Source organism: Pecten maximus, chromosome 7 (assembly GCF_902652985.1).
Source record: "Pecten maximus chromosome 7, xPecMax1.1, whole genome shotgun sequence".
Taxonomy (NCBI): Eukaryota; Metazoa; Mollusca; class Bivalvia; order Pectinida; family Pectinidae; genus Pecten; species Pecten maximus.
This window is the reverse complement of record NC_047021.1, coordinates 17,725,249-17,750,798: the sequence shown is the minus strand read 5'-3', so window position 1 is coordinate 17,750,798 and position 25,550 is coordinate 17,725,249. Positions and strand designations below refer to the sequence as shown.

Sequence of the window (25,550 nt, the reverse complement as noted above, 5' to 3'; positions counted from 1 at the left end):
TAACATAAGAAAAGAAAATTTTCATTTTCTCGTCACATCTCAATCACTTATATGTTTTACGAAACGATACCATCGAAGCATTCATCAAACGCGGATGGCTTCTTTAGTTACTCTTGCAGTGAGAAAGGATCATTTTTACAACTTCACCCCTTGATGCATATGATCTGTTATATATGGCGTCGGATAGACCAATCCACTGTAACATAAAGAATCCAGTAGTTGTTAACATAGCAGACGCGAAAAATGAATTTCATTCTGGCTGCAAAATCATCGACATTACATTTCCAAATGTCACAAACCCAGAGGTAAAGCAAAGCTTGATTTATTGTGAACCACATTGAAGAAATACACTAGATCTACCAGTTGACTATTTTATTGCTTATAATTATCGATGACATGATACAATGAAACTATTTCTGAAACAACCTGTTAGCTGCAGGATTTTGCACAAGTAAAGACCAACAGTTTGGTGTATTTAAAAAAAAAATTCTCCTGAAGCACTTGTGGAAAACATCGACCATCTTGTCATCTCCTTTATATTATTTTCCAGTTCTTGCAACTGTACATGTATAGTAAGACTGGTATTACTAACATTTTGTGTAATCTTAATTTTGTTCCTCTTGAAATGTTGTTTTAATTCCACAACCAGTGTATTCTGCAGACTATGAAGCACACACCTTGTACCTGTAGGTTTGTCTACTGTTTTCTTTTTCCTGGCAAAGTGCATACTGTATATTACGGTATATGGAGAGATTGGTTGCACTTGCACATCGCTTTTGATAGATCCCTAGCTGAGTCAGTAGGAAGAATCTATTACTTACAGGGGCTCCAAGAAATAAATCCTCCTTAATTTTTAATTGGATAATTACAGTGATAGTTGTAGAAAAAGGCTGACTCTTATTCCCAGGCTCTATGTAGACACTTATCTAACATGTGTCGCTATATTCTCAGTATACATAGACTAATTGTTAAATGGATGGGTTAATGAGTCAGTCAAGTGGATATGCGAAACAGCTAATATTGTCCGGCAGAACAATTTACCCAAAAACACCCAAAAACACCCCAAAACTACCCAAAAACATCTCACAACATCAACACATTACATGAAAACGTCATTAGAAAATGATATGTATATATTAACATATCAAATACAGTTATTGATACCTTCTTTTTTTGACTTATCGGCGAGTAGGGTTTTGACGGCGAGGGAGATAACTCTGTATTGTGATCTTGTCCGATATCTACATACTTAAATGATTATGAGTAACTATATATATTTGTGCCAATTCATTGGCAATTCACCTATGTCATAATTGTTGTGGCATACTATGTACTGAATAAACATGATATCAACTGGATACGTATACATGTAGTTCTTTCCACATGGTCGGTTTTATTGTATGACTGTTTGTAAGAGTTATCTCCCTCGCTGTCAAACCCCTACTCGCCGATAAGTCAACGAAAGAAGCTATCAATACCTGTATTTGATGTGTTAATATATACATATCAATTTCTAACAGTGTTTCCATGTAATGTGTTAATGTTGTGAGATGTTTTTGGGTAAATCGTTCGACCAATATTGTCTCCAACCAGGTGGAGCTTGTAAGCTGACATGCACTCTCAACTTTTACACTTTTCCAATACAATATTCAATACAGTGCAATGTTTTTTATTTCATTTAAAGTCGCATATATGATAAAAATAACATCAGCTCATAAGAGCTATTATCGCAATTATTCCTTTATTTTTAAGACTTAAATTTACCAGTATCATACTCAACAGAGATAGATTAATTGTATACCTGGAAATGGTATGGTGTGATGTATGTCACAATATTTTCATGTCTTCATGATATATATATAACCCTAATAAAGCTTTTTGTTTCCATGTTTATTTTACAGAGTACAACCATTCTGTCTATCTGTGACAGGGTAATTTTTTCATACCTCAATTCCCTACCTTTGTGTTATTAATTTAGTCCAGCCTTGTAACATTTGGTGGTATCACTAGAATCTGTATTTCTTATTACCTGGTATAATATATGATTAATATATCTGAAAATGTCTGGGTCATGTTCATAATCATAAGGACGAAATGAAGGTAAATATTATTAACAAATTTCAATTTTTATCTATATTTGTGATGTATTTATATAACTGATCTTATAATACTTGTTGCTACTGATCGTTGTTATCTGTCATGGAAATTTGCTTTTGACCTGTTGTATATTGTTTGTCAGACCTGGGTGTTAAGTGGTTCAGTAAATGTGTGTATGTATATATGTTGCTTGTTTATAGTATGCACAATCATTGTGAATGCATGCTTTACTTACATGCTTCCATTTAGTTTCTGATTAAGACAAAATTGCAGTTACATGTTACACGTAATTTGTTAAAAACATGTAAAATTACATAGTTGAACTTTCCAATTTTTTTAAAAGTGGTCTGAATTCTTTCACATAAGTTAAGTGTAAAACATTACAATGTTGATGTTGAATATAATCTTTATAAATAAACAAACTCTATGGATACAACATTTTATGGTTTTTACCTAGCCTATATATTAACCTTTTGCATGATTATCTCCCCTTTATCCTGGAGTTGATGTGCAGTAATGTGATATAATGGCCAGCTTAAATCCTTTTACACCATTGTATAAGTGCTGTACCACACAAAGGATAATTAATGTAAGATTGACTTTGTGATATTAATATTATCCTTTGGGCTTTCCAGGTATCAATATAAAGTACATAATATTAATGTTGATAAATGAAATCTAATTGAAATCCCAAGTTGATTGATCAATTGTCTCAGCTTCGCAGATCATACGTGAATACATCCTATGTGATTCTGAGAACAGAGATATACAAAATCATTTAATTATACATCCACTAGCCTGACACTAAGGGACTGATTTTTCAGGTCCTCCATCACATTGAATAGTCCAATGGATAATTTTCTGTGCTAGATGTGACACTCGGACCATGCAGTTGCTTTTTGAAAGCGTCTACTGATCAAAATATACAAAGTGTAGCTAGATGATAAAAGATGTTATTTGCATACATCATCATCCGATCATTTACTGGAAAAGTTATGTTACAAAATATAATATAAAGTTATATTTTCTAAACTCTTTTTGTCGGTCGTTGTCTGATCTGTTGTTGTCCATCTGGTCGTAAGCAATTTACATTTTCAACTTCTTCTCAATAAACAAGAGGCCTAGAGACCTGATATTGGGCCTATAGCATGCTGGGGTGAAGGGCTATCAAGAATGTTCAAATGAATGACCTTGACCTTCATTCAAGGTCACATATATATGCTAACATATTAAAGCTAAAATACATCAAAATTTAGGTGACCATTCTTAAAGGCATATGGGCCTCTTGTTAGCTCACATGAACCGACAATTGACTTCTTCTTCATAACCACTGATTGTAATTTGAACAAATTTTGACTTGTATCATCATTATGAGGTGGGGATTCAAAATTGTACAAATGGTGGGGCTAACCCCCCTAGGGGCTGAGGGGCGGGGCCTAAAGAGGTCTATTTGGTTCAATTGGTATAAACTACTTCTATTCTGGAACTAAGCAATGGATATTGCTCATATTAGTCTGGTAGCATCATTATGGGATGGGGATTCAAAATTGTACAAATAGTTTGACTGACCCCCCCGGGAGACCGAGGGGCATGGCCAAAAGGGGTCAATTTGGCTAAATTACTATAAACAATTAATTTTCTGTAAGTAAGTAATGAATATCAATCATAATTGACTAGCAGCATCCTTAAGGGGTGGAGATTAAAAACACTATACATGGTCCAGCTGACTCCAAGGGGGCTGAGGGTGGGTCTAAAAGGGTCAATTTGACTAAAGATATATAAACGACTTCTCTGAAACTAAGCTATGAACATCGCCCATATCTGATTGGTAGCATCCTTCTGGGGTAGGGATTCAAAATTGTACAAATGGTGGGGCTGACCCGCTGGGGACCTAAGGGGCAGGCCCAAAATGGGTCCATATGGCAATATTGATATTAATGACCTCTTCTCTGAAACGAGGCAATGTATGACATTGATATTTCAGTGGTAACATCCACAGGAGACTGGGATTCAAATTTATACAAATAATGGGGTTGAAATCCCCACCCCAAGGGACTAACAATCATGTTGAATCTTGATCGACTATATTTCTAATTTCTAGTCTTAATTGAAATACGATCAGGGGGTGCAAAGAAAAAACTTACTGGCTATTAAGGTTTGTTTATATACAAGCTTCATTCTTTTTTAAAATTAGCATTCTTATCAGTCATGTTTGTTTGATATTTTCAATACCCCTTGATCATAACATCAAATTATTTTTTTTTTTTTTTTTGTTTTTTTTTTCATATATCATATGTAATCAAATAATTAGTGTGTTAAGCTTCAGTGAATATATATATCTATCATAGTTTTACAATTATGATATCGATCTCTAGAAGCTTTATATTGATCGATTAGTACCACAATCTTTCAGTTAATACCTGTACCAGGTAAGATTGTGTCGATGGATGCAATTTGCGTTAGGATCAAGTTGATATAATATAAGGTCACTTGATATATATGCTACGTACTTAACACACTTTATCTATGATTGTGCCAGAGTTAAGGTTATATGCTACCCAATGCACCTTTATCTTATTTGTGATAGAGTTTAGGTTATATGCTACCAAACACACTTTATCTGTAATTTGTGTTAGAGTTAAGGCTATATGCTACCAAACACACTTTATCTGTAATTTGTGTTGGAGTCAAGGCTATATGCTACCTAACACACTTCATCTGTAATTTGTGTTAGAGTTAAGGCTATATGCTACCAAACACACTTTATCTGTAATTTGTGTTAGAGTTAAGGCTATATGCTACCAAACACACTTTATCTGTAATTTGTGTTAGAGTTAAGGCTATATGCTACCTAACACACTTCATCTGTAATTTGTGTTAAAGTTAAGGCTATATCCTACCTGATATACTTTCTCTTTAATTTATGATAGAGTTAAGGCTATATGCTACCTTACTCTTTTCATTCCTGTTTTGTGTTCAGAGTTCCGATATGCTACTCTCATTTGTTGATTTGGTTATGTTGACAAATTGAAATAGTTAGGACAGTTAAAGGACTATGGTTTATTGATGTATTATATTTGACTTTTAACTTTCATGAATCAGGTAGGAGAAATCCATTTCAAGAACAGCTATGTAGCTTACCTGACAGTTCGTGTTAAACAAAAGCCTGCCCCTTCAGAGCCCGGAAGTGACTCGGGTACACGTGAGTATATCAATTGTTGCTTTATATTTTGAAGAAAATCGTTGGGATAATGAATAAAATGCAATGACATTGTTGATTAATATAACTGAGACCATTCCTGAAAATTAATGGTGTACTTTACAAGTACATGTTTCAGTTCATACTTTACATGTACATTTTGTGCATTTATATACATGTATAGTGTAGGAGAATGTGCTTCTTTTTTTATTTATTTTAAGTAAATATTAATGTATGTAGATTAAAATTATACATAGTACTATCTTAATCTAACATTTAAAGCACTAATACAGAGGATTTTTTTTTTTTTTTTTGCATTTCTTGAAAAAGAAATCTTCTTGAAAATCACTATAGTGAAAGAGCTACTAATGCCGATAAAAGACAATGATCAATTTGATCTACACGTATATGGTTAATTTACAGCAGAGATAAAATGGCGGACATGTGTACAGAGGATGCGTCTGATGTCAAACCCACACTGTGAGGCGGGCTCTCAGGACTACTACTGCATCTCCCAGAAACATGTAAGATTGTGTCATTATATAGGGGAGTATTACATGTAAGATTGTGTCATTATAGGGGAGTATTACATGTAAGATTGTGTCATTATAGGGGAGTATTACATGTAAGATTATGTCATTATAGGGGAGTATTGTCTGTAAGATTGTGTCATTATAGGGGAGTATTGTCTGTAAGATTATGTCATTATAGGGGAGTATTGTCTGTAAGATTGTGTCATTATAGGGGAGTATTACATGTAAGATTGTGTCATTATAGGGGAGTATTATCTGTAAGATTGTGTCATTATAGGGGAGTATTGTCTGTAAGATTGTGTCATTATAGGGGAGTATTACCTGTAAGATTATGTCATTATAGGGGAGTATTGTCTGTAAGATTGTGTCATTATAGGGGAGGATTGTCTGTAAGATTGTGTCATTATAGGGGAGTATTGTCTGTAAGATTGTGTCATTACAGGGGAGTATTGTCTGTAAGATTGTGTCATTATAGGGGAGTATTGTCTGTAAGATTGTGTCATTATAGGGGAGTATTGTCTGTAAGATTGTGTCATTATAGCGGAGTATTGTCTGTAAGATTGTGTCATTATAGGGGAGTATTGTCTGTAAGATTGTGTCATTATAGGGGAGTATTGTCGGTAAGATTGTGTCATTATAGGGGAGTATTGTCTGTAAGATTGTGTCATTATAGGGGAGTATTGTCTGTAAGATTATGTCATTATAGGGGAGTATTGCCTGTAAGATTGTGTCATTATAGGGGAGTATTGCCTGTAAGATTGTGTCATCATAGGGGAGTATTGCCTGTAAGATTGTGTCATTATAGGGGAGTATTGTCTGTAAGATTGTGTCATTATAGGAGAGTATTACCTGTAAGATTGTGTCATCATAGGGGAGTATTGTCTGTAAGATTGTGTCATTATAGGGGAGTATTGTCTGTAAGATTGTGTCATTATAGGGGAGTATTACCTGTAAGATTGTGACATCATAGGGGAGTATTGTCTGTAAGATTGTGTCATTATAGGGGAGTATTACCTGTAAGATTGTGTCATCATAGGGGAGTATTGCCTATAAGATTGTGTCATTATAGGGGAGTATTGTCTGTAAGATTGTGTCATTATAGGGGAGTATTGTCTGTAAGATTGTGTCATTATAGGGGAGTATTACCTGAAAGATTGTGTCATTATAGGGGAGTATTACATGTAAGATTATGTCATTATAGGGGAGTATTGTCTGTAAGATTGTGTCATTATAGGAAAGTATTGCCTGTAAGATTGTGTCATTATAGGGGAGGATTGCCTGTAAGATTGTGTCATTATAGGGGAGTATTGTCTGTAAGATTGTGTCATTATAGGGGAGTATTACCTGCAAGATTGTGTCATTATAGGGGAGTATTTCCTGTAAGATTGTGTCATTATAGGGGGAGGATTGCCTGTAAGATTGTGTCATTATAGGAAAGTATTGCCTGTAAGATTGTGTCATTATAGGGGAGGATTGTCTGTAAGATTGTGTCATTATAGGGGAGTATTGTCTGTAAGATTGTGTCATTATAGGGGAGTATTACCTGTAAGATTGTGTCATTATAGGGGAGTATTACCTGTAAGATTGTGTCATTATAGGGGAGTATTGTCTGTAAGATTGTGTCATTATAGGGGAGTATTACCTGTAAGATTGTGTCATTATAGGGGAGGATTGCCTGTAACACTGTGTCATTATAGGGGAGTATTACCTGTAAGATTGTGTCATTATAGGGGAGTATTACCTGTAAGATTGTGTCATTATAGGGGAGTATTACCTGTAAGATTGTGTCATTATAGGGGAGTATTGTCTGTAAGATTGTGTCATTATAGGGGAGTATTACCTGTAAGATTGTGTCATTATAGGGGAGGATTGCCTGTAACACTGTGTCATTATAGGGGAGTATTACCTGTAAGATTGTGTCATTATAGGGGAGTATTTCCTGTAAGATTGTGTCATTATAGGGAAGGATGTCCTGTAAGATTGTGTCATTATAGGGGAGTATTGCCTGTAAGATTGTACCATTATAGGGGAGTATTACCTGTAAGATTGTGTCATTATAGGGGAGGATTGCCTGTAACACTGTGTCATTATAGGGGAGTATTACCTGTAAGATTGTGTCATCATAGGGGAGTATTGTCTGTAAGATTGTGTCATTATAGGGAAGGATTTCCTGTAAGATTGTGTCATTATAGGGGAGTATTGCCTGTAAGATTGTACCATTATAGGGGAGTATTACCTGCAAGATTGTGTCATTATAGGGGAGGATTGCCTGTAAAATTGTGTCATTATAGGAAAGTATTGCCTGTAAGATTGTGTCATTATAGGGGGAGGATTGCCTGTAAGATTATGTCATTATAGGGGAGTATTGTCTGTAAGATTGTGTCATTATAGGGGAGTATTGTCTGTAAGATTGTGTCATTATAGGGGAGTATTGTCTGTAAGATTGTGTCATTATAGGGGAGTATTACCTGTAAGATTGTGTCATTATAGGGGAGTATTACCTGTAAGATTGTGTCATTATAGGGGGGTATTTCCTGTAAGATTGTGTCATTATAGGGGAGTATTACCTGTAAGATTGTGTCATCATAGGGGAGTATTGCCTGTAAGATTGTGTCATTATAGGGGAGTATTACCTGTAAGATTGTGTCATCATAGGGGAGTATTGCCTGTAAGATTGTGTCATTATAGGGGAGTATTACCTGTAAGATTGTGTCATCATAGGGGAGTATTGTCTGTAAGATTGTGTCATCATAGGGGAGTATTGCCTGTAAGATTGTGTCATTATAGGGGAGTATTGTCTGTAAGATTGTGTCATTATAGGGGAGTATTACCTGTAAGATTATGTCATTATAGGGGAGTATTGTCTGTAAGATTGTGTCATTATAGGGGAGTATTACCTGTAAGATTGTGTCATTATAGGGGAGTATTGTCTGTAAGATTGTGTCATTATAGGGGAGTATTGCCTGTAAGATTGTGTCATTATAGGGGGGTATTTCCTGTAAGATTGTGTCATTATAGGGGAGTATTACCTGTAAGATTGTGTCATCATAGGGGAGTATTGCCTGTAAGATTGTGTCATTATAGGGGAGTATTACCTGTAAGATTGTGTCATTATAGGGGAGGATTGCCTGTAAGATTGTGTCATTATAGGGGAGTATTGTCTGTAAGATTGTGTCATTATAGGGGAGTATTACCTGTAAGATTGTGTCATTATAGGGGAGGATTGCCTGTAACACTGTGTCATTATAGGGGAGTATTACCTGTAAGATTGTGTCATTATAGGGAAGTATTGTCTTTAAGATTGTGTCATTATAGGGGAGTATTGTCTGTAAGATTGTGTCATTATAGGGGAGTATTACCTGTAACACTGTGTCATTATAGGGGAGTATTACCTGTAAGATTGTGTCATTATAGGGAAGTATTGTCTTTAAGATTGTGTCATCATAGGGGAGTATTGCCTGTAAGATTGTGTCATTATAGGGGAGTATTGTCTGTAAGATTGTGTCATTATAGGAGAGTATTGTCTGTAAGATTGTGTCATTATAGGGGAGTATTGTCTGTAAGATTGGGTCATTATAGGGGAGTATTACCTGTAAGATTGTGTCATTATAGGGGAGTATTGCCTGTAAGATTGTGTCATTATAGGGGAGTATTACCTGAAAGATTGTGTCATCATAGGGGAGTATTGCCTATAAGATTGTGTCATTATAGGGGAGTATTGTCTGTAAGATTGTGTCATTATAGGGGAGTATTACCTGAAAGATTGTGTCATTATAGGAAAGTATTGTCTTTAAGATTGTGTCATTATAGGGGAGTATTACCTGTAAGATTGTGTCATTATAGGGGAGTATTACCTGAAAGATTGTGTCATTATAGGGGAGTATTGCCTGTAAGATTGTGTCATTATAGGAAAGTATTGCCTGTAAGATTGTGTCATTATAGGGAAGGATTGCCTGTAAGATTGTGTCATTATAGGGGAGTATTGCCTGTAAGATTGTACCATTATAGGGGAGTATTACCTGCAAGATTGTGTCATTATAGGGGAGGATTGCCTGTAAGATTGTGTCATTATAGGAAAGTATTGCCTGTAAGATTGTGTCATTATAGGGGAGGATTGCCTGTAAGATTGTGTCATTATAGGGGAGTATTGTCTGTAAGATTGTGTCATTATAGGGGAGTATTACCTGTAAGATTGTGTCATTATAGGGGAGGATTGCCTGTAACACTGTGTCATTATAGGGGAGTATTACCTGTAAGATTGTGTCATTATAGGGGAGTATTACCTGTAAGATTGTGTCATTATAGGGGAGTATTTCCTGTAAGATTGTGTCATTATAGGGGGAGTATTGCCTGTAAGATTGTACCATTATAGGGGAGTATTACCTGCAAGATTGTGTCATTATAGGGGAGGATTGCCTGTAAGATTGTGTCATTATAGGAAAGTATTGCCTGTAAGATTGTGTCATTATAGGGAAGGATTGCCTGTAAGATTGTGTCATTATAGGGGAGTATTGTCTGTAAGATTGTGTTATTATAGGGGAGTATTACCTGTAAGATTGTGTCATTATAGGGGAGGATTGCCTGTAAGATTGTGTCATTATAGGGGAGTATTGTCTGTAAGATTGTGTCATTATAGGGGAGTATTACCTGTAAGATTGTGTCATTATAGGGGAGTATTGTCTGTAAGATTGTGTCATTATAGGGGAGGATTGCCTGTAACACTGTGTCATTATAGGGGAGTATTACCTGTAAGATTGTGTCATTATAGGGAAGTATTGTCTTTAAGATTGTGTCATTATAGGGGAGTATTGCCTGTAAGATTGTGTCATTATAGGGAAGTATTGTCTTTAAGATTGTGTCATTATAGGGGAGGATTGCCTGTAACACTGTGTCATTATAGGGGAGGATTGCCTGTAAGATTGTGTCATTATAGGGAAGTATTACCTGTGAGATTGTGCCATTATAGGGGAGTATTACCTGTAAGATCGTGTCATTATAGGGGAGTATTGCCTGTAAGATTGTGTCATTATAGGGGAGGATTGTCTTTAAGATTGTGTCGTTATAGGGGAGGATTGCCTGTAAGACTGTGTCATTATAGAGAAGTAATTAAAAGATTGCATCATTATAGGGAAGTATTATCTGTAAGATTGTTTCAGTGAAGGGGAGTGTTGTCTGTGTCTGACAGAATTAAAATTTTGGTATTTTAAGAGACCAGTATCCTTTTTTACAGGAACATGAATGACTGCAATTTTGTCATTTTCAGTAACACCCATATCATATTAGAATTTTCTGAAATGTGTAAGATTATTGTTTCGTCCGTTCATAACAAAAAGGCCTAGAGACCTGACATTTGGCATATAGCATGCTGGGATGAAGGGCTATCAAAATTGTTCAAATGAATGACCTTGACCTTCATTCAAGGTCACAGGGGTCAAATATGCTAAAATATCTAAACAACTTCTTCTCATTAACCAAGTGACCTAGATATTTGATATTGGGCCTATAGAATGCTGAGGTGAAGGGCTATGAAGATTGTTCAAATGAATGACCTTGACCTTCATTCAAGGTCACAAAGGTAATATATGCTAAAGTCACAGGGGTCAAATATGCTAAAATCTTTTAAACGTTTTCTGGAGGACCAACACACATAGTAATGATATATTTTGCTGTAGCATGCTGGAGTGAAGACATTGACTTCATATTCAAGGTCACAGGAATCAAATCTACCAAAATATATCAAAATTCAGGTGACTATTAAGGCCCATTTGCCTCTTGTTAAATTAGGAAGCTTATATGATTTTTTTAAAATTTGTTTGAATCATTTTCAGTTCAGCTTTGACCTGACCCAGCTAACAGGAATGCGTCTGATTCTGCAGCAGCCATCACCTGTATGGAAGGACTTTCGATTGGAGGAGATTAAGCTATACCGCTCATCAGAGGTACAGAATGGTAGCAGTGTCTTGGATCACAAGGCAGTTCAGAGGATTTTTTTTTAAACTTTTTGAAGGAAAACAATTTTTGATATCACAATTTATGATATAGTCATATAACTTTTAATTTTTTATTTCATATTTTTTCTTAGACAAAAAAAATGATTATAGATTTGTTAGTTTGATTTGGTATACCTATATATATATATAGTAGATGTGCTAGCCTATATAAAACATTCCTGGTTATTTAGAAGGGAAAAGGAATGCAGTACATATCCATCCACACTTTATATTAATTACATGTATCTGACTGGCTTAATTTAGATATGTGTACTTTGTACATGTGGGAGCATTGATTCTAACCAGTTACTCTATTAGAGAAAGTAGGATCTACCTGTGAAGCATGGCCACTGGTGAATGTACTAAGTACCACAATAAGTTTTTACCTGGTTCACAACTAACACTTCATTGACCAATAATCAAAGTGGGCTTGGAGTCTTTCTGTATCAGCCTCAATGCTTTAGCGCTATGACTCAAAACACAGTCTACTGGTATCCAACTAACACTTGTCGGACACTGGCCAATTAGGGAGGCAACATCTACCTGTCATTGGCCTCAGGTAAATTTGAAGTATCCAGGTACTGTATAGCTTCATATCACAAGGTCTGCAGCTGGTATCCAACTGATGTGTCACTTGTTGTTTGATATCTGATCAGATTAATGGAGACAGACTTATATATCACATATAAAGTTCTCTGATGGAGGAGACTTTACATGTACATGTAAACAGAAATAAGCACTAATATAACATCTGACTGTCTAATGGGTCCAAAGTATACTCTATACTTATCTGTAGGATTCTAACTATCCCTGTACATGTTTATAATGACAGTCATACCAAAAGGAGCTGTAAGTAATAGCTTACATATTATTGTAGGTAGAGCTGCATTGCACATATGCAACCTCAGATGAAATTCTGAGATATCGTACATGGTTTGATTCTTTCTTGGGTTGGTTTCTGAGGAGATCGAATGGGATCACAGACCTTTCTGGGTTTTGATGGTTGTGTATTGATAGTGTCAGGTATATGTATACAATGTATATAAAAAACAGCTGCTGGAACAATAAGGAGACCTCCACCTCAAAATGACCCTGATTGTTCATAGAATAATAAGTACAGCCCAGTATACCAAAAATGGGTCGCTGTAACCTAAAATAGTCTAAAACTGATTCAGGACACAAAAAAGATTTTTTGATAGTTATACAGTTGACTTAAGAGGATATATATACCATGAGGATTCTTCAAAATTGGATTAGTTATATACAATTTGGTGTGAATGGACTTATCACCTAATACTGATTTTGCTTTCATGCATTCATCCATGGAGAACAGCACAATTTCACACGATAGGTTGTAATGATATATAGAATTATGATACATTAATACAAAAGAGGAATAATCCAACACACTAGCCAGTTATGGATCCTGGAGGTTTGTTCAAAAATGCCATGGGGCCAAAATTGGTAAGGAAAGTATAACAAATGTACTAGTTAACATGATATACATGTATCTGCTAATGCCCAGTTTTTTTCAGGTTTATGTGTATTAAAGGCACACTTTCGTATTATCATATACATATGTGTGTATGTTATGTATATACTTTGAGTAAGAAATCTATCATTTTTACTTCACTCAGTCAAATCGACCACAGCCACTGCCAGCCTGGCTCATAGAGGAGGCCTCAAACAGTTCCAGCAAGAAAAGGATTGAGGTAAGGATGTTATGATGTATAGCTGACCAAGTTTGAAGGTGAAATTCATGTATGTATATTACTGTCGGACAGGGTTGATATCACACTGCAATCACCCATCATCATCAGATAGTTTATGTATGCATGACTTCTATATCATAGTAAATATAAATAGTGAAAGCCATGTACATAATCATATATAGTATAAACCATCATGATTGTATATATATGATTATATATCAACAAATTATGACTCTGCATTAAGACAATAGAAATTTCATTAATTTACCAGAAACAATGCCATATTATGACATTTCATTTAAAGAGAGAAACTTGAGGGGAATTGATGTATGCTGGCAACAATGAAGATTAATGACTTCTCAGTATTATGCGTCAGGGAACATACCATTTTTGAGATTATTTACTTACATGTATATGTTACCATTTTTGAGATTATTTACGTACATGTATATGATATTGATAATACAATAAAAATCATAATTTATTAAGCTGTCTGTATGAAATCTATGAAACTACTTCAGTTTTGTAGTATGAATTTTGTTTTTTTTACAGGTTACATAAAAAAAATTAATACATTCTAAATTTAAAATATTTTCTCAGCAGTCTTATAAAGCAGTTAAGTCCTCTTCCTTGTAGGTGTTAAATGTTAATTAGAATATTATTTTACTCTGATAAAAGATCTCAACTATATAAAACCATAAAATTAAGCTGGTGTACATGAAAATTCAAAATAATCTTGCATTTCTCCATGGCTATGCAGCACCTCCACCACCCCCACATTTTAGTTCCTTAGATTTAAAGAAACAACATACATGTAATCTGAAGATAAAATATTTGCCGGGAAAACTTATACATGTAAAGAACACATAACATATGAGGTCAGTTACTAGCATGCCTTTTGAATAGATAAGGCAAAACTTTCAGTTCTTAAAGATAGTTTTTGTAAAGTTTGAATCAGCAACATATCTAACTTTTGGTAATTTGTTAAAAAAATATCCCTGATTTAAATTTAAAGAATAGTATCTGTGTAGGAATAAACACGAAATCAGTAGGTGTCACAATTTACCTGGCCACATGTCAGTAGATATAGAGATATCTAGTGCTTCCATGATACCTGTTTTAACAAGATTTCAAACATAAACACATTCTCCTTAAATGCATGGCTGCCATCAGGGTTACACCTTGTGACATTTTCAATGGATACCATTTTCCACTGATAGAGGATGTATTATTTTATATGATCAATAATAGATGATAACAAAAGATCACTGCATTATGGGTTTAGCAGGGAATTTTTTATAGCTTTCTTAAAAACGTCCTGGTCATGTTGGCTTTACATTGTGATGGACTTTTAATACCAAATTGTATCAGAGTGACACTTTTTGATTAATGTATGATTGTGTTTGTTCAGCACTTTGATAGTTCAGTAAGCTATGAGGAGGAGGCAGATGTAGCTCCCCTACAAAATGGGGGAAATGTGGCGGTAAGATGGAAACTCCTATCTGTACCCTTAATGCTCTCAGTCGCCGGTTATTTTGACAGGACAGTGGTTGATAAAAATGCTTCTGTAATGCTGTTCAATATGTAGTGCACTTAGATAAATACATGCGCATTTTATGGTTCAATATTTTCTTCAGTTTTGTTATATAGCTAACTCTAATTTAAGGCATAGTGTAAATAAGAATTCTTTAAATTTTTTCAGATTATATTTTTGTCTAATTTCAAATTCCTTCTACATGTAGTGATATGCAATAACATTGTATGTACATGTATGTATCCTAGAGCCTATGAAGCCTGTGGAAAATGTTCATGGAAAAAATATATGAATTTGATATATAAAGTTACAATCTATGGCTTTTTAAAATATTACCATTCAAAGTTTTTTTTAGGTCATCTGTGCCATGTGTAAACTTTTCAACATGTTTGACAGTTGCATAACCCCTGACCCAATTTTTATGAAATTTTGCAGAAAGCTTTCATGGCATAATATATTAAACAAAAATTGTGAATTATATGATCCCTGCCTCTCTGGTCCCTAAGGGCAGGATCAAAGGCTGAAATTTCACAAATCTTCTTCTAAAGGTCCAAATATATGATGGAAGGGTCTTAAGGTGCTTTACTAAAATTATAAATTGCAAGACCATTTCCTTCTGGATAGGGGGTAAAATTCACTATAGTTTATTTAGGGAAATCATATTTTTGAGTGCAATTTGTCTCATTTGCATGTGAAATAATTCAAACTTGTTTGGAATTATCAATATGAAATTAATGATTTTCACATGTTGGCCCCGACTGACCTCTAGGTCAAAAATAGTCAAATTGGCTGAAATTTCACAAATTTTCTTCTCAACATCTAGATATGGGTAAATACTCTTCATAGATGGAATGTAAAAAGATGCTTTACTGAAATTGTGAAATTTGTGGGTCTCGCATTTCCCAATAGTGTAGAAATTAACTTTAGTATAGTTTATAAATGAAAATAATGTTTTTGGCAATATTTTGTTTTAAAGTTCGGTTGGAAAATATTCTGTCTTGGATACCTTGTATTGATGTCTTTGAGATTTTTGTATTTTTAATATATTTTGTATTTTAAGCAAAATGCCAAACTTTGATGAAATTCAGATGACTGTTAAGGCCCTTCTACCTCTTGCTTAAAAATACAAAAATACATTATTTTTTGCTGGAAAATATGTTCCATAAAATGCAATACTTACCATAACCAGCACTCATTTTCTTCCAGAGTCATCACCTACCATTTCCACTAATTTGTTACTAGGCAACCAATTGTTGTAATGGCTTCATTAATTAAGCTGTGGTGTAGGTCCCCATGTGTGGATGGTGTTTGTTTAAGTAATGGTCATTCAATGGTGTCTTGGTCTTCAGGGCTCTACATTCAGACTTGTCAGACTTGTCTGTACCAGTGCAAATCTTTGTTGGAAAAGTGCATTTTACCGTTCACTTGTTTGACTTGACAAATGAGATTTAGCTGCATGAAAGATGCTTTCAAAAATGAAAAATGAATAAAGGAATGCTTCAAATTCTTATGCTGCTGTTCATTTCAAAAGGCATTGAATATGACAGACAAGTAACAGGTTTTGATTTCTCAGAAGTAAGTTATTAATTGACTTTTGTTAGTTATTGATAAATCATGAGTGTTTTGAATAAAATCTGTATCACTGTTGCATTTATATCTAAAGTTTTCATCCATCATAAATGCATGTCAGTGAAATGGAATACTTTCAACTGCTAGTTTGATTACTCGACAAGTTGAAAATAAGTTTTAATTTGGTCCCAATGTAATGTCTGTTAGTGTTAATATGATTATTTACTTGTGAAGGATTATGCCATGACAGCCTTAGTAATAAGACAATCATGTCAAAAATGGTAATTTAATCATAAGATTATTTTTGTGATGGAGAATGATTAAATTCAATGTTGGTTGTGATTATTTCACTTTCATAACCAACTGTTTGTGTTTTTATCAATTCCATTTGAGGTTCAAAGTTTGGACAAGTGCATTTAGCTGTGGACAAGTGGTTTTTTAATCTCTAAATGGACAAGTTAGGTATAATGATAATGTAGAGCCCTGGTCTCGATTTTGTAATTAACCTCAAATCTAAACAGGTAAGTCATTTGAGTCCAGGACACAAATCTGGAGTAAAAGAATTGGATTTGCAATTTCTCACAACTGCACAATACTGGGTAGCTTATTTTCATTTGATTTTATATCTTACAAACAATGAATTTATCCAGAGAGTATCTCCTGAAAATTTAAGGTGGATTTTGAAACCCAAATACCGTAGTTGTGATGTAAATCCTGGTTGTCTCCCTTCTACTGTGAGTTTTGCTGTGTATGCCATATGCTTTAATACATCCAGTATACATTATGTGTGTGATATTGTTGATCAAAACACATGTATGGTCAGTTCCTTCTGATAACATTTAGACCTATCAATGACCGGCAGCACAACGGTAGATGTGATATGGTTATTTTTGGTTAGTTCCCTCCAATTCTCAGCTCACATATAGAAATTATCTACCCCTGGGTACTGTGGCCACACCTCCAACAACCATGACATTCACGAGCCAATGAAGACATACACCAGTTATCAATCAAACATAGTGGTCTACATACCCAGACGTTTGGGTTTTGATGCCCTATCAACTGCTGTTATAACACAGGACAGACTTTGAGATTAGTGTACATCAATAAGGTGGATTATAATGTTATACCAATGGCTTGCTGTACATATTGACAATTTTGTATTTGTTGTAGATGTATATAATCATGCTTTCATTTTAGTAGTTTTTCATGTTGACCTCACAATTAAATTATAAATATCACTTTATGTAATTTACCAGCACCTTCTAAATCATGATCATAGAATGTTTATTATTAATCATACACAAGTATAATAAAAAACTATTACTTATCACTTAACTCAACCTTGTCACTTAAAATTCTTATTTTCATTTATTAGTAAATCATATTATCACACACTTTTATCTCTGTTATGGAATGTTCTTTTATCTTACTACATTATAAAATGTAAATATTTACCAGGTATGATGTAGGTGTTTCATGACATGATTGTTCGCATGAAAGTTTCTGTACTATAATTAATTTAAGGAGTAAAAAAAGAAAAAAGACAAAAAAACTAAAATTGTCTAATAATTTCAGTTGAAGATATTTTCCAAACAGCGAGTTTTTTAACATGTGTTAATCAAAGTAGTAAATTTGACCTTGCAGCATTGCAAGAAAGGTCGACAGAAACCAAAACTAAATCATCTCCTTGCTAGGACAGGAGATGAAGAGTTACCGGTGTAGCATGGTATTTTGAATCATGGTGAAATGACCCCGGGGTCAAAATACCATTATGGTAAAATGACCCCCCCCCCCCCCATGGTAGAATGACCCCCCCCTTCCAAAAAAAAAAAAAAAAAAAATCCTAACTTGTTTTTCATATATCATTCAACATATTTTTTTTAATAAAAGCTATATTGTATCAGATAAGTGATTTTGATGCAAGTCCGGAAAGGGGGGGGGTCACTTTACCATGGCCATGGTAAAGTGACCCCCCCCCTCCCCCGCTTATTCCCTTCCACTACTTTTACAATACTTTGATATACCTTTTTCACCAAACTTTTATAACAAGTTTACTTCACAAAAAATAAAGTATTTACAATATTAGATTTTGGTAGATCATTGCAAAAGCTGGGGCAGGTTTGGGTCACTTTACCATGATCATAACGACACAAGATATTGCGACATTTAAAAAAAAAAAAAAATTTTTTTTATCAACCTCAATTCTTTAACCTATACATTATAACAAAACAAACCAAAATTGATCTCAGATAAGTTTTTGATGTGATCATGTACATGTAAGGAGGAAGGGGGGGGTCACTTTACCATGGCCATGGTAAAGTGATCCCCCCCCCCCTTCCCCCGCTCATTCCCTTCCACTACTTTTACAATACTTTGATATACCTTTTTCACCAAACTTTTATAACAAGTTTACTTAAAAAAAAATGAAGTATTTACCATATTAGATTTTGGTAGATCATTGCAAAAGCTGGGGCAGGTTTGGGTCACTTTAACATGACCATAACGAAACAAGATATTTTGACATTTAAAAAAAAAAAAATTTTCTTTGATCAACCTCAATTCTTTAACCTATACATTATAACAAAACAAACCAAAATTGATCTCAGATAAGTTTTTGATGTGATCATGTACATGTAAGGGGGGGGGGGTCACTTCACCATGGCCATTTTTGTGATTGACTTTTTTTTCACAAAATATTAAAAAAAACAAGAGGCCCAACGGGCCTTAACGGTCACCTGAGATTTGAAATATTTCAGTTAATTTAATTGACCCTTTTTGGCCCCACCCATCAGTCCTTGGGGTCAGTCAGGGCCAACATGTGCATATTAAGCTGTCATCCCTTGCTGATAATTTTAAGAAAGTTAAAATGAATTCAAATAGACAAAACAAATGATTGTCAAAGATATGAATTCCCTATATAAACTATCGCAAAGTTTACCCTCACCCAAGGCGCAAATGTGAAGCCCCAGGGTCATGAAATTCACAATTCAAGTAAAACACCATAAAACCATTCCTTCTATGAAACATTTTTGATTCTATCTTATATAGGTATTGAGAATAAGATTTTGAAATTTCAGTCAAATTGACACTTTTTAGCCCAGCCTGTCAGCCCCTGGGGGTCAGTCAGGGCCAACATATGGGTACTATCAGCTGTTATCTAACGCTGATGATGTTGACCAGGTTTGAAAAATTCCAATACAAATCCAACAAATAATAGCCAAAAATGTGATTTCCCTATATCAACTATAGTAAAGTTTACCCCCTCCCCAGGGGCAAAATGCAAGACCCCTGTGTCATTAAATTCAAAATCTTGGTAAAGCACCATAAGACCCTTCCATCTATTGAGATTTTTTGATTCTACCAAGTATAAGAGTAGAGAAGAAGATTTTTGAAATTTCAGTCAATTTGACCCTTTTTGGCCCCGCCCACCAGCCCTTGGGGGTCAACCAGGGCCAACATGTACATACCATCAAACTGTTATCCTATGCTGATAATTTGAACCAAGTTAGAATAAATTCCAATACAAATCCAACAAATAATAGTCAAAAATATGATTTCCCTATATAAACTAGAGTAAAGTTTACCCCCTCCCCAGGGGCAAACGTGAGACCCCAGGGTCATGCAATTCACAATTTTGGTAAAGCACCACAAGACCCTTTCATCTAAACAGAGTGTTTGACTCCACCATATCTGAGCGTAGAGAAGAAGATTTTTGAAGTTTTAGTCAATTTGACCCTTTTTGGCCCCACCCCTCAGGCCCCTGGGGGGTGGGGACCATATAATTCACAATTTTGGTTGACCTTCATCCATAGAAACTTTCTGCCAAATTTCATTGAATTTTGGGGTCACTTTACCATGGCCATGGTAAAGTGACCCCCCCACCCCCCCCCCCCCCCCCCCCCCCCCCCCCTTCCAGGCATAAATGACTCATCAAAATTAGTTACCCCAGACCAGACCGATTTTGTTGTTGTTGTTAAAATTTATAGAATTATTGATTGTGATAAAGGTTTTTTGAAAATAAGTTACCAAAATTACCAAAATTCATGATAAAAAAGCTTTATTTCTTCATTAATGTTCTCCATCAACTATTCACCTATATTTCACTATATAGTCAACCTACCCCTCCAAACTTGTACTGTTTATAATGATACAATATTGTTTTAATGAAAATATATAAAATGATATATGAAAATCATGTTTTAGTGACTTTAGTATGGGGGGGTCACTTTACCATGGGGGGGGGTCATTTTACCATAATGGTATTTTGACCCCGGGGTCAATTTACCATGGGGGTCAAAATACCATACTACACCGGTAACATATTAGGGTGAAGGTCAAGGTTTTATAAAAGCTTGCATTGGGTAAAAGTCTGGTATGGTAGCGAAGTCATTTTCTCTTGTCTATTGATAATTTGGTAAAAGTGGTAATGTTTAAATGGTGAATGGCCATTAGATTGTTTCAGATTCTACTTTTTAGCTCACCTGGACTTAAGGTCCGGTGAGCTTATATATTATGCTATGGCGCAGCGTCCGTCGTCCGTCTGTCGTCGGTCCGTCAACATTTGCTTTAAATCGCTACAAGTCATAAAATACATAGTGGATTTTAACCAAATTTGGTCAGAAGCATCCTTGGGGGAAAGGGAACAGTTTTTGCATAAATAACATTTCTGCATGACCCCCAAGAGGCCAGAGGGGCAGGCACAAGAAGGAAAATAGAGGTAATTCCTTTAAATCACTACTTGTCATGAAGTTATGAATAGATTTAAACCCAATTTACTCAGAAACATCCTTGGGGGAAGCGAAACAGTTTTGCATTTATGATGACTTTGACGCCCAACGGGCCAAAGGGGTGGGGTCCTATAGGGGAAATAGAGGTAATTCCTTTAAATCGCTACTTGTCATAAAGTTATGAATGGATTTGAACCCAATTTGGTCAGAAGGGGGAAGGGGAACAACAGATTTTGCATAAATGGTGATTTATTGATTTATTTTGACATTTGGTCAAATCCAACCAGGTGAGCGATACAGGCCCCATGGGCCTCTTGTTTATGTTTATTATGCTTTGTCTTTGTTTTCCTGTATAATTTCTATAAATCTGTTTTTATAAGGATCATTGATACAATGGTAGAATTTTGAATTTGTTGTTTTGTTGTAGTTTCTTTTCCTATTTTTTTTAGTTTAACCTATTTCATTCCAAGTAAAATGGATTATGAAATACAATCTACACTCCTGTTTTTTTTGTTTTTTTTTTTTGTTTTTGTTTTTGTAGTCCTGTTAATATTTTATTAAAAATCAATTTAACTGAAATCTCTATTTAAAGAAAATGTAAAGTTTATGTTCCTGTATATAAGTTTCTGTCAGAAGTTCATATTTCCCAGAAGAATGATGCAGACACCAGGTTGCTATCGTTAGAATGGAGATTTCAGCACTTGTAATGATGCTATAGTTTATAAAGTAGATGAGAAGGTCATTAAAATCTTAATGATTATGTAATGATTCGTGTTTAGACTGTCTTTGAAATGTCAGGAATTTTTCATTTCTTCTTCATGCCTTACCTTGAATGTCAGTCAATCTGAACTACAAGTCTGCCTCAAGTTTGAACGAGCAAGGTCCTAAAGTCAAAATTTTACAAGTATTATAACTCCTTATCAGCATAGCTCGAGTTTGTTTTCCAAAGTTTTACATGATCCGAGCCCCAGGTTTTGACTTTTGAAATTTAAAAATTTAAAACTATGACTGTGACTATATTTGATGTATGAGACAAGTTATCTTGATGTTGACTCTTCAATCCACAGGAACTTGGCACAAATCTTAACCCATTGTCCATATATATATATATAATATTTCCAACCATGATCATAGTATAATACATAGCAGAATATAGGCAGTGGGTTGGAAAGTCATGCCAAGTCACTGTGCCTCAATCTACGGTCGAGGTTACAGTTACCATGAAAATATTTTTTTTATGCTTGGAATTAGGAAAGGGTTGCTTTTGTTTATTCATTATATGTATATATATATATATGTATATAACATTTATAACAAGTGTTTGATGTATGATTTCTGGTGATTTTAGTGCAGATTTAGCAGAATGTTGCATCTTTGTAAGCAGAATAATTATTACATAGACAAATTATTTTGTTTTTTAAAACATTAAATGCATATATATATTTAATTGTCAAGCAATGCATAATTCTTGATTGTGATGTGGTACAAGTAAATATATTACACAGTTTCATACTTATTTCATAACTGATTGTTTATTATAAACTTAAAATGCCAATCATTCTTAACAGTTTTAATGAAATAAACTAATCATACTGTTATATTTTACAGGGGTTAGGTAGTGTTGATGGCATCTCTGCCAGTCTACAACAGCTGTGGGCACTGTCTGAGGGCGTCGCCTCAAACCAGACTGAAAAGGCTCTGGGCAGATTTGATGTAAGAAAAGCTTTTGTAAAGGTTTTTTATAACAATAATAGGCAGAACTTTATCAAATTCCAAGACCTGTATGTAAATCCTTGTCCTGCTAGAATTATATCTTAACAAGGGCCCGTTGGAGGGCCACAACATACGCCCGCCGCAATATTTGACACTTGGAAGGGGGTAGTTTCACAGGTTGTAATGCTTTAAAATGAAGTATCATTGTTGGAAAGTTGGAAGGAGATATTGATACACATAATGGTGTGTAGTCGAAACCGAAGGGCAACTTTAAATGATGAGATGTATATATGTTGCAAATATGGGAAACCTTGGTTTAGACACAACACAAAAATTAGTTCACATGTTTATATACAGAATATATACATTAAAAGAACCTCTTTGCAAAGAATCAGCCTCCTAATATCATTATTAAGTGAATAGTGAGCAATTACAAAATCATCAAAGGGGAATAACTCCGCAAATACGGGGGTAAGGGGCATGATTTTGGTATGCGACACTCCGGCTTATCAAGATGTATATTTGTGTCAAGTATGGATATTTGTGTCAAGTATGGAGAGCCTGGGTCGAGTAGTACTGGAGTTAAGGTCTGGACAAGTAAAATCATCAAAGGGGAATAACTCCACAAATACGGGGGTAAGGGGCATGATTTTGGTATGCGACACTCCGGCTCATCAAGATGTAAATTTGTGTCAAGTATGGAGAGCCTTGGTCGAGTAGTACTGGAGATATGGTCCGGACACCATATGTGCCCGAAGTAAAATCATCAAAGGCGAATAACTCCACAAATAAGGGGGTAAGGGGCATGATTTTGGTATGCGACACTCCGGCTCATCAATATGTATATTTGTGTCAAGTATGGAGAGCCTGGGTCAAGTAGTATTGGAGTTATGGTCCGGACACCATATGTACCCACCCACCCACCCGCCAGCCAACATGATAACATAATACGTCCCGTCTTTCGTCGGGCATATAAAAAGAAAACCTTCTTAAAATGATATTTTAATGAGTTATCTCCCCTGCACAAGTTGAACACACACAACCCAAAATAAAAAGTAAATCACAGCATTCAGATTTTTTTTGTATACATGTATATAAATAAAAAATGTTTAATATTTTAAATGTTAAAAGTATATGTTTAACATGTCACTTCTTTATCTTATTATTTCCATATCTGATTTTCTGTTTACTTTCAGGTTGACGGATGCTATGAAATCAATCTGCTTTCATATACATAGAAATTAAAGAGTCATTGAATTTCATAAAGTGTGACAATCATTTGCTATACCTGGCACTCTGTGACTTCTGGATATCTGTGACATGCAAAGACACTGGAGAATAGTTTGGTTTCAAGAGATATATAGAACTCACTTTACATGTTACAGACTTTCATAATTTCTCATCTTTTCTAAATACCATACAATCAGCAAAAACAACAGTTTGAATATTAGTTAAAATTCAAGAAGTGTTAATGTACATTTGTATTACTAGATTCTATGTTTGATTCAAATGACATAAAAAGCACTGAAACTGAGGGTAATCTAGAGGAAAACCTAAGGCATACAAAGACTTTATAATACCAGGTATGCTACATGTGAATGGGATTGGATTGATCTTCATTAAACAATCATAAATTTATATTTTCAAAACAAATTCACTTCCTTCGTATATTGCCATTCGCATTTATTCTTATTGAGAAAAACATTCAAGAGAAAGGCATGTCTCATCTAGGCCTCTCCCATCTTTTTTAACCTACAGAGAAGAGATGGGCCTATCAAATGGCTCTTCATTCAGCATTTGTCCGTCCTATAACAATTCTTGTTATTGCTGTTTGTGAGAAATTTCATCTGTAGATTCCTCTTGGTCCCTAGTTGTACATTGGCTGACAGATCACCATTTTAATGTTGACAGTTGAAGTTTGTTATTGCTATTTCTCAGAAAGTTCTTTAAGGATCTTATCAAATCTCACCAGTGGGTTCCCCTTGGTCCCTACCCCTCCGTACATATTTTCAGACTGACCAGAAAGCAGGATGGCCCATGTTTTATTTTGAGTTTTTCGTGGATATTTCATTTACCCAGAGGTAGATTCCTCTTGTATCTTGGAGAGTTCTTGATACATGTTGATCTCCACTAGATTTATTATGTAGGTTCCTCTTGTTTTCATATGATTAAAAGAAAGAAGAGAAATGTAGAGAAAAGAACAGTTTTAGAGATCCAATAAAGGTCATTCTGTAGTGGGCTTTTTTGAGAATACAGTTTACATGATAGTTATGAGCTATGTGATATAGAAGGGGTAAAATGGCATGAGGGACAGATATTTCTGTGATACATAATGCATATAAATACTTCCAAACATGTCCCAGTTATAGATTTGCAAGTGAGAGAGTGGATTGAAAGTAATTTTGTTTACTGTTTACATATAATGTACTTCTTCAAATAAATGCATATTTATAAAGAACCTTTAAGTGTTTTT

The 25,550-nt window shown here is 34.8% G+C and overlaps 1 protein-coding gene across 5 annotated transcripts; it reads left to right on the top strand.

Annotated features, from left to right (window-relative positions):
- The first annotated feature begins 69 nt into the window (after nucleotides 1-69).
- Nucleotides 70-25,536, top strand: LOC117331796 (nicolin-1-like). 5 transcript variants are annotated; one of them, XM_033890685.1, is made up of 9 exons: nucleotides 70-305; nucleotides 1,902-1,931; nucleotides 5,200-5,299; nucleotides 5,723-5,820; nucleotides 11,658-11,768; nucleotides 13,457-13,531; nucleotides 14,943-15,014; nucleotides 22,973-23,077; nucleotides 24,274-25,536. In XM_033890685.1, exons 1-9 carry the CDS (start codon nucleotides 174-176, stop codon nucleotides 24,313-24,315), a joined length of 765 nt encoding a protein of 254 aa, XP_033746576.1. In that variant the 5' UTR covers nucleotides 70-173; the 3' UTR covers nucleotides 24,316-25,536. The 5 variants fall into 5 exon arrangements, with proteins under 5 accessions (XP_033746576.1, XP_033746575.1, XP_033746578.1 ...); XM_033890684.1 differs by having other exon boundaries at nucleotides 71-305; nucleotides 5,720-5,820; XM_033890687.1 differs by lacking the exon at nucleotides 1,902-1,931 and having other exon boundaries at nucleotides 72-305.
- The last annotated feature ends 14 nt before the right edge of the window (nucleotides 25,537-25,550 follow it).